This window comes from Antechinus flavipes, chromosome 4 (assembly GCF_016432865.1).
Source record: "Antechinus flavipes isolate AdamAnt ecotype Samford, QLD, Australia chromosome 4, AdamAnt_v2, whole genome shotgun sequence".
In the NCBI taxonomy this organism is placed as follows: domain Eukaryota; kingdom Metazoa; phylum Chordata; class Mammalia; order Dasyuromorphia; family Dasyuridae; genus Antechinus; species Antechinus flavipes.
The window spans coordinates 316,912,437-316,923,901 of NC_067401.1; the positions used below are offsets into that span (position 1 = coordinate 316,912,437).

An 11,465-nucleotide genomic window follows, 5' to 3' on the forward strand; every position below is an offset into this window, starting at 1 on the left:
TATAATATGAACAGAAAATAGTTTAGAGGGAGGTAAACAACATTTATTTCTTCTGAAAAACATGCAGATCTTCCTTAGACAAAGGCCTTCAGCTACATTTTTTTTTCTGAAAGAAGTTTCTGGGTCTTTTTACCTTCTAATTCCCTCTGTGAAATAAGATCCTGTGAAACTCTTGCCAATGTCTTCCCATAAGTTTGCAAAGACATTTATTAAGCACCTATTCTATGCTTGGTACTGTGCTATCAATCTCAAAACAATCCTGGGAGACAGACTCAAAATTATATACAGTGGACCATTTAACTACCCAAACATGCTGAAATCCTTCCTTAACACTCCCTATTATGATGTAGGTACTTGTGGAACACTAACTGCTCAGCTCTTGTCCCTTTCCATTGTCACAGGACCAGCCCATCTTAGTTTCCAATTCACATAATCCCTTGATTACATCTCTTGCTCCTATTTTTCTTAGTTCCTAATTTATATGTTTTAGTCTCCTCAAATCCACTAGATTTCTCTTCTTTGACCATTGCCTGAAATTCATTTTTATTTCTTCAGAGATTACTATTTATCTTGCTTTGCCCCTTTATGGAAGCACCCATACAATGTTATTATTTTTAAATCTGTTCTTATTTTGTGGAAAAGTTGAGATCATTAGATGATCTTGCAGTTTACCATGTGTTCCATTCATTGTCTAAGACATATATTGCGATGAAAAACTATAGGTTAGCCACCAAAAAATATGTAATAAAATGAACATTAGACTCTTTTTCAATTACTTCTTTTTTCCTGTGTGGAGGGTCAAGCCAATCTACTTTGAATGATTACAAATCTCTTCCAGGAGGTTCTATAATGTTCTAAAGATTGATGCAATCATCCCAACAGCACCCACAAGCAGGAGTATCTAGAGAACTTTGTTATCTACAGGTATTCTCTCCTCACCTTGATCACTTCATTAAATATCTACCATTTCTGCTTGATGTTTTCTCTGAGGTTTATAATCAGAGGGTCATTGAACAGAGTTTTTTTGGTCATGTTTTTCAAGTTATCTTGAATAATTTTAATATATAGATGGAAGACACTTTTGTCATAAGGGAGCATTTTTTCTACCAAATTGATTGCTTTCTCAAACAGTAATCATGATGTAGTCAGCTAGATGGCATAGTGGATAGTCCAAGCCTGGAATCAGGAAGACATCTTCCTGAGTTCAAATCTGGCCTGAAACTTATTATCTGTAACCCTGGGCAACTCACTTAAATGTTTTTGCCTTATTTTCCTTATTTATAAAATGAGTAGGAGAAAAAAATGGCAAATCATTCCAGTATCTTTGTCAAGAAAACCCCAAAAGGACTCATGAAGAATCAGACTCAGTTGAAACTATACAACAACAAAAACATGTAATAAAATGTTTTCTACATCTCTCATTTAATTTTGAAATAATATGTTCCATTGTTGCAAATAAGTTGCTAAAGTTTGTTAATTTCCTATTAAAGCCTTCATGTAATATGGTCTCTACTCATCTATACATGACTTTAAAAGATTTTATATAGATAGGAAAGTATAGAAAGTAAATGTTTTGTGTTCTTTTAATCACATTTTTCAATATTAAGAAAATTAGAGATTTTTTTGCCTTCTTCAATTTCAATTTGCCTTGTCCTTTGTCCTTAAATGACTTCACAATTACATTGCCATTAGCATAAATCTACTATATAAAATCATTTAGTCTACTTTGGATTTTTCCTTTTTTAGTTTCTATAATCTTGTCTTTGCATTCTCTATAAGCACATATAGATCTGTGATGCCAATTTAGTTCTGTGTTGTGGTTCCACCTATTGCTGACTAGAAAATAGATGGTTATAATGAGCTTTTGACCTCTTTTTCATAGAAATAAATTTATGTGGAAATTTATTAATTTCATAAAAATAAACTTTGGGATAAAATTGTGTTAGTCAATCTTGATGTCATGCATATTGTATATGTTCCATTTTCATCATCAATTACTTCTTTAAAGAGTTTTGAGCTAAATTATTTCATTGCAAACCATTTTTCTCTTTAAAAAATAATTATGAACTTAACTCTAACAAATCAATGTTCTGAATATATAAAAACAACTTTGTGTGACAATTAATTTCACCCTACCCATAGATTAAAATTTTCAGCTGAAACATGTACATTTGTCTTCAAGATATAATTTTTGACTTATTCTGGGACAGAGTAAGAGAATGCAAATTATTCTGCCAAATTTCATTCCCAATTATTCAAAAGATCTCTAATGTACATTACATTTTTTAAAAAATCCATCATATTATTTTTCATAAGAAAGCTTTGGAGTTGTAGTTATATAAGTATTGACAACTAGATTGGCACAGTTCGTGATACAGTGTCTATTAATTATTATTTATATCATTGTCATTGTTATTATATTAGACTAGCTGAAATGATTAGTTCAATCAAGGTGACAGAAATGCTGATGTTAATGTTTATAAACGATGAGCTTGTCTGCCTTCAATAATAAATACTCATTGAAACCCATATGTGGCATATGTGTCTATTTAAACACATTCTGTTTACTTTTCCACATTGTACTCCAGGAGATGTTATCAAAGTCATCCCTAGTAGAAACACTGAAAAGACACTCTCTCATTTTCATTTTTAATGGTCACCCTTTATAACATAATTTCTTGGTAATAATAATTTTATTAACAAAGCTAGCATATTTATTAATAAAAAGAAGTCAATGGCAATCTTGAATACCAAAGGCCCTTCATGATCAGATAAGTTTCAAGTAAGTTCAGAATTCACATTCAATAGGCACAGACTTAAAAGGCAATTTATTACTGCTCATAACCTTGATTCAAACAAGACATGGGGAAAGAGAAAATTTATAACATAAAAGTAATACATAATCAACAAGCACAGTGATCACTGTAACAATAAATACAATATAAGAAACAAATAACATACAGTATCATCACTCTGGGGAAGCAGTGACTCCTGAGTTTTTTGGCTGGGGAATCTCATTCACAACTTTCCAGGTCCCAGTTGGTAAGGTCCTTGACAATTCAACCTTCTTGGGTAAGATTCCAAAATTTCTTTCTTATTATGCAGTTTACATAGACTAAGAACAAAGAAAGACACTATAATAAGTGTTTTATATATATATATATATATATATATGTATACACACACACACACACACACACACACACACACACACACACATATATATATATAAAACTTCTAGATAAAGCATCCTTCCAGATGTGGATACTTCTGTCTAAAGGATCCCACCAGGGAGAATAGTTTATTCATTCTTCTAGGGTAACTGTTTTTACTCAGGGAACTAGTCAGATTTCTGGAGCAAAATCTGGAGATTTTCATGTCAGCTATAAAAAATTGGTTTTTAATCAATGCACTGGGAGAATGGCCTTCCCTTCCTGGGCCTCTTGGCATTATATCAGATAAAACACAAACCTGTTCTTATGCTTTCATCAAAGAGTTAAACAAAGGACATGACTGAGGTGCACTAGGATTCCTTACAGATAGTGGACTTACAGTTTATATGCTCTTGGAAGAGTAGGTTCCTGAGTATGACAATTCTGATTAGTTAAAATTCATAAGAAAATGAATATTATAATGAGATGTGGGCTCATTCTAATGAGATACTATGACTTGGATCATCCAAGTCTTGGTCAAAAAGACTTATCAATATATATATCAAAGAGGAAGTTTTCTTCTATCCCAGACCTTTCTGACCAAACACAATGAACAGGAATTCACCTGTTAGGCTAAATTTCTTTTATTGTCTTATTAGACTTTAATCTGGGTACATTTTTGCCCAAGAATTCCCACACTTGTTGATTTTTGGATGAGGAAGTAGAAGGTAGAGGAACTTCATCTTGATTCAATAATTAGTTATTAATACAAGAGAAAAATCATTATTTTTCTCAGAGGCAATAAGATTTGCATAAATGGTGCTTTTTTCTTAGAACTCCCTTGCTTTTCACTACATGTGAAATTCAGAGAGGGCTTTTTCTATCTGTTTTCCACAAGTTACTGAATGATAAATTCATCTGATGAAATCCTCTCCTCTCATTCTCTTTTGGCCTATGCTACTTGCATCTGTAGAGAATGGAAATGGACAGAACTCAGCAAAACTAATGACCCACGATAGCCTTCTGTTGTAACAGAAATTAATCTTGCATTTTCCGCTCTCTCTGTAAGAGCTATTTACAGTAATGAAATGCTTAAAGTCACCAAACTACCTCTTTAGTGAAATGTGATTTTCCCACTTCCTGAAACCCATATTCCCTCTAAAATGAAAGAAAACATCAACCTCTGTTTGTATTATCAACATGAAAACAGTTTGTTAATTTGACTGTGAATAGCACTTTGGGAAAACAGAAAGGTCATCACAATAAAATTAATATAAATAATTTTCTGGTCTGTATTGATCTTCATTCAATCTATTAGATAAGCAAAATTTGTCTGAAATTATGGTGTTTTTATATATGAGTGATGAGTGGATTTAGTGCATCTATATGTTTGTGTTATAGGGGCCACGGGTATCTTAACACTTCCAGACATAGGAAATAATTGGTAAAAACGGATAGAAGTAGGAGATGAAGTGTCTTGTTTGAAGAACAGCAAGAAAACTAGTATCACTGAATTTTAGAGGTAAGAGAGAGACATAGATGGGTAGATAGGAGGCAGAGTTGGGAGGTTAGCAAAGTATAAGAATACCAAGCTATAAAGGATTTTAAAAGTCAAATGAAGGATTTTATATTTTATTCTGGAGGTAACGAAAGCTACCAGAGTTTGAACAGGGAGAAAGTAGAGTGACATGGTTCTTTGGGAATATAACTTTGGTAACTGAGTTGAGGATGAAATAAAACTAAAAGAGACCTAAGAATGAGAGGTCAACCAGAGGACAGTTGTTCAAGTATGAGGCAATGAGAGCCTACACAGATTTATAATAGTGTCAAAAGAAGAGAAGGGGATATATACCAGAGAGAATTTGCAAAGATAGAATAAACAGATACATATATACGTCAGTTACACATTAAGAAAAATTACACATGGCAAAAATCCAACATTCCAAGAAAAACATGGCAAAATTCAAGCATATCAAACATTCAACATGCCAATTACATGCTAAGAAAATTCCATCAAAACTCTGAGATACCATTTTATATCCCTCAGATTGGCTGAGACAGGAAAAGATAATGATAAATGTTAGCGGGATTAAGGAAAAACTGGGACACCAATCCATTGTTGGTGGAGTTGTGAAGGATCCAACCATTCTGGGGAGCAATTTGGAACTTTGCCCAAAGGGCTATTAAACTATGCATATCCTTTTATCCAGCAGTGTGTCTACTGGGTCTGTATCCCAAAGAGACCATAAAAAGGGAAGAACCCACATGTGCAAAAAAAAACCAGAAAACCCTTTTTTAATGTCAAGGAACTAGAAAAAAGGTGGATGTCCATCACTTGAGGAATAGCTGAATAAGTTACGGCATATGAATGTTATGGATTATTATTGTTCTGTTAGAAATGATCAACAGGATGATTTCAGAGAGGCCTGGAGAAACTCACATGAACTGATGTTAAATGAAGTGAGTAGAACCAAGAGAACATTATACACAAGGGCAACAAGATTATGTGATGATTGATTGTAATGAACTTGACTCTTTTCAACAATAAAATGAATTCAGGCTAATTCCAATAGACTTGTGATGGAGAGAGCCATCTGACTCCAGAAAGAGCACTCTGTGGACTAAATGTGGATCCCAACATCATATTTTCAACTAATAATAATAATAATAATAATAATAATAATAATCTTCTAAGAGAGTACTTGAGATTAGTGACAAGTACAGTAGTCAACTGATTTCAGGATTGATAGAGTTTTGCTATTCCCAAGGGATTATCAGACCTTTGCCTAAGAAGTTATATAGTAACGTCCACTTGGGGCATTTTTCAAGATGGGGGAGGCCATAGATTGCTGTGACTGGCCACTCCTGGAAATTGGATAATACTGCCTAGCATTGTGGGAATATACCTAGTCAGTTTTATATAAATTGACTGTTTCTAATTAAGTTTCAAATATAGAAGAACTTTCCATTTTATTCAATACAGACAGATAGACACAAAATGAAATAATCCTAATAATCAAGGAGATAACATCCTTTTAGAGAGAAACAACATGTAATAGGCATTTTTGTATATATATATATATATATAATATATATATATATATACATATATGTATATATAAGTATGTATATGTATATATATATATATATATATATATATATATATATATATATATATATATGTATATATATTTGGAATTGGGGACTTGTAATTTGAGGAAAACACAGGAACATATAAAAGGAATTGGAAAAAAAAACTTGTGTAGGAAATGATCAGTTACCTGATCTGTGATTCTAAGAAATTAAAATGAGAAGAATTTAGTCCAAGCATGAAGGATTATTTGTGCAAAAGTAGGAAATATAACACTTATTATGAGAAGCATAATATCAGACAGAAATATGTGAAGAGGAATTATTAATTGTTGTTCAGTTGTTTTTCTGTTGTGTCATACTCTTTGTGACCCCATTATATAGATGAGGAAACTAAGGCAAGCAGGGTTAAGTAACTTGACCAGGGTCAAATAAGTGTCTGAGAAAAAATTTAATGAGTCTTTCTAACTCTAGTCCCAATGGTCCAGTCCCCCAAAACCATTGTATGACTTAGTTGCCAAAATAATTAATAAGCCTTCAAAGGTAGAGAGAACATAGACCATGAAAGGTTTAAAATGCCAAAAAGAATGATTCATATTTTATCACAGAAGCAATAGAGAGCCAATGAAGCTTCTTGAGCAGGGAAGTTAAATTTTCTGACCTACCTTTTAGAAGATCATGTACATTTGAGCTCATTATAACTTTAAAGTTCTGCATAAATGTCAGCTAGTATCATTGTTATTATTATTATTACTATTATTTCAGGATTCAAAGGGATAAAAGAGATGCATGTAATTGAAGAGATTGATTTCCATCTTTAGAACATGGCATGGTATGTGCCAGGCAGCATTATCTTGCTACTCACAACCCAGGGCTCTAATGAGAGCCAAGCACAGTAAGTAAATAGCATTTACTGATCTCATTGTTTGCAGAATGCTGTACAAACCTCTATGGGAGAGAGGAAAAATGCAAAGAAGAACATAACAATTATTGTATTAAAAATTAACAAAGAGTGATTTATTGGAGAGTTACCGAGCATACTTTTTTTTTAGCACGAACTCACTGATTAGGAACAATATATAATACATCTGTATTGTGCATAAAGACTGAGCTCCAATGTCGTATCTCTCAATAAATGATAATATAACCATGCGAAGAGTCTTTAAAAGGGTTCTAGTCAAGACCTTTTTTGTGACAATAAATTAGTTGATGCTATCTTTATATACGTGTAAGTGATTATGAAATAAGTTGAAATAGTCAAGGCAATTAAAATTATATAATAACAGCTTAGAAGAAATGAAAATCATTCATGACCCATACTGACACAATTGGAAGCACTTCTGAAACTATATTCATTCAATCATTTACCAGAAGGTCACTGAACACATGATTCCATGCTCAGGACTTTTTATTGCTTTTAGATGTTGTCTGTCTTTGTTTCATAGTTTTAAGGCTGTGAAGCCTGTGAAAATAATCTTTCAAATAGCCACTTCTCTCTGTGGTACCTAATACATATATATTTTTAAAAACCTATAATCATTCCAGGAGAGACAAATTGAGAAGACAGTAACTTATATCAATAGAATATTTATCTGAAGTGAGTTAGACAAACCTTTCTCTAGTATATAACTTCCCTTCCCTTTTTCTTTCCTCTTTCACCCATAGACGTCATAACGCAATTGTCTAAAACCTGGGTGATTAGGTGATATCATATATAGAATGCTGGATCTGGAGCCAGGAAATCTTGTTTTCCAAAGTGCAAATCCAGTCTCAGACACTTACTAGCTGGATGAGTGAGGTGAAATCATTTAACCCTGTTTGCTTCAGTCTTCTCATCTATAAAATGAACTAGGAAAGGAAATAGCAAACCATTCTACTATCTGCCAAGAAAATTTTAAATGACATCATGAAAAGTCATACACACTGAAAAAACAAGTAAACCACAACTATACCTGATGCCTTAATTCCTTACTACCCTGATTCCTTACTTGCAATATAGCTTTCCCTTCCCCAACAATCTATTAAAATTGCTCTCTTTTAAGCCACATCAGTATGCAACCTTAGTTTTTCCTTATAGGGTCATGGAGTAATGAAACAGTGCAGACTGATAGCATCACCATCACCATTATCATCATCATCATCATCATCATCAGTATCTTTAGTATTTTACATATATTATAGCATTTGATCCTCATAACAAAAAATATGAAATAAGTGCTATTATTATCATTATTGCCTAACAATAAAATCAGCAAACATTTATTAAGCATATGTCAGACACCAAGGATAAAAAGAAAAGGAAAAAAGTTCTGCCTTCAAGGAGCTCCCATTCTAGGGACAGAAGAAGACTCAAGTGATTCTGGAAGAGAGGAGGCAAAATTTGAAGAGCAAAAGAGCATGGTTTAGAAATGGCTGGGAAATTATCTTGAGATAGGAGAATAATGCTACACACAAAGGATACTTAGAAAGATAAAATAACTAATTTAAAATGAGGAGCAAAACTGAAATCTAAGCCTAGAACTTCTGACTTCAAATTCAATTCAGCATCACCATGCTTAAAGTCTTTTTTTTTAAACTGACTTATACATTTCATTGCTTTAATACAATGATTCTTTCACAGATACAATCCAAGTCATCTCATTACATTAAATCGAAAAAGTCAAATAAAATGAAACAAAGCTTTTTCACAATAATATAACCCATTTAGATTTTAAGTCAATTAAAGATTTCTGGACCCAAATTCTGGATAAACTTTATTATTAATAACTAATAAACAATATTTTCTCATTTAAAAGAGGAAATTACATTTCAATTTGACAAGATATCTTTAGATTTATCAAATCATCACAATGCACAATATTGTTGTTGCTGCTATTCAGTCATTTTCAATAATGTCCAGCTTTTTGTGATCCCATTCAGGATTTTCTTGGAAGATAGTGGAATAGTTTGCCATTTCCTTCTCCAGATCATTTTACAGATAAGGTAAACAGAGTGAAGGACTTGCCCTGGTATTCAAACGCTATTAAGTGTTTGAGGTCAGATTTGAACTCAGGAAGATGAAAAAGACTGCTTATGGTCACACAGTTCATGTGTTGATGTTTGGACATAAATTCAGGTCTTGCTGACTACAAGTTGGACACAATTACACCTTTCATATCTCTTCATATTTCTATAAAGGGTGTTCCCAAACTCTTAGTGAAGTTTTACATTATTGAAAACTTCAAGTAACTTATTACAGCTTAACCTTACTATTTCATAAACAAAACACTCCATCTCTCAGTTCCTGAAATTCTCCCTGGCCAGCTCCTATGCCCAGAATGCTCTCCCTCCTCCTCTCTGACTACTGACCTTCCTGGCTTCTTTTTAAGTCCTAATTAAAATTTCATGTTCTATAGAATCCCTCTATTAATTATTTTCTATTTATCCTTTATTTAGTTAGCCTTGTAAATATTTGTTTACACAGTCTTCTCCATTAGATTCTTAGCTGCCTGAGAGAAAGTACTTGTGTTTTGCCTTTTTTGTATCCCTAGTGCTTAGCAAGGTCCCTGGCACATTGTAAGTACTTAATAAAGTTTATTAATTGATTAAGCTATCAAAGTTAATGCTTTGGTAACACCTTTTTTTTCAAGAGCTATACATATACACTTTGTCATTGCTGTCCAGATCTGTTATTTCACTGATCTCATCAAATTCTCTGCACTGAAATCTCTTCCACTGCTACAAATCATCATCAATCCAGCTGTAATTAAAAATCTTAGGGATTTGTCTGAGACCTAGAAAAATGAAGATACTTATCCACATTATATGTCAAAGGTCAAGATATGTCAGAGGTAAAACTTGATCCCAGGATTTCTGATTCCAAAATTAGTCCTTTTATACATATACCTGTATGTGTATATGTACATATTATATACATACATAAACATATACATACCTATACATACATATACAGATATATTTCTACACTTTTAAAAACTTAAAATAATTCTGCTAAGTCTCTATTCAGATTCTTTCTGAGGAAATAAATTAGTATTGTGAAAATGTGAGTTGAATATTTTACCAAGGAGAATATACTTCAGTGCTTTGCGAAACCAAGGATAGAAGAAACCATATATTAGAGGATTGAATGTGGAATTGAAATAACCAAACCAAGTCAAAGCATCAAAAAATACTACTGGAGTAGAAAAGTTCAAATATGGATCAAGTAAAATTGTGAAGAAGCAAGGAAACCAGCATAACAAGAAGACGCCCATTACTATCCCCAAGGTTTTGGCTGCTTTTTTTTCCTTCTTCATTTGACTACTTTGATTTTCAGGAATATTGTTGATTGCACGAGCATGTTTTTTGGACACCACAAAAATTTTGCCATAAATTCCTACCATCACAGAGCTTGGAGTAAAGAAGCCTGCCATAAACAAAGTAGTGCCCCACAGCTTATTGAACATCACTGGGCAAGAACTGGAACATGCAACCAGAACATCATAGCCTTCTATACCATCAGCATATGCCTCAGAAAAAACCACCCCAAAGGCAAATGCTCCCGGTATTGACCAACAAAGAAGCAACAACCTCTTTACCACTGAAATGGTCATTTTTGTAGAATAATGCAAAGGGTAGCATATAGCATAAAACCTGTCTATGGCTACAGAACAAAGATGGAAAATCGATGTTATGCTTAACATCAAGTCAAAGCTGTAATGGATCTTGCAGAAAAGGATTCCAAAATACCAGCAGTTCTCCACAGACCGGATCATGCTGTAGGGCATAATGCTAAATCCCAGGAGAAAATCAGTGATGGCCATGGAGAGAATGAAAAAGTTGGTTGGAGAATGAAGCTGTTTGAAATAGGAAATAGAAATAATCATAGCAAGGTTTCCAAAAATAGTAATGAAGATAGCACCAGATAAGACTAGATACATGGCAGTTCGAATACCTAATGATCTGTTATTCTCTGGGCATGATCCATTTCCAAATTCTGAGCAGTCAAAGGCTACCTTCAGAAAAGCAAAAAAGATATTAGGTTCTGTCAGACAACATTTTACATGTGTTATGCTTTGCAAAAATGCTTATAATAATTCAGAAATGTGATAGTAACATATCTAGATCAAAGATTTTGATTTTAAAAATTTATGAGATTTTCTTTCCTACTCAGATTTGTTTGCACTTTCATACAAATTCAACCTGATAGTTTATAGTCAACTTTTTGACTATCAGAATTTCTTT

At 33.0% G+C, this 11,465-nt stretch overlaps 1 protein-coding gene across 1 annotated transcript; it reads right to left on the reverse strand.

Annotated features, from left to right (window-relative positions):
- Nucleotides 1-10,240: 10,240 nt before the first annotated feature.
- On the reverse strand, nt 10,241-11,224 carry LOC127559589 (trace amine-associated receptor 2). The gene has a single exon (XM_051993472.1). It carries the CDS (start codon nt 11,159-11,161, stop codon nt 10,241-10,243), a length of 921 nt encoding a protein of 306 aa, XP_051849432.1. The 5' UTR covers nt 11,162-11,224.
- Nucleotides 11,225-11,465: the final 241 nt, after the last annotated feature.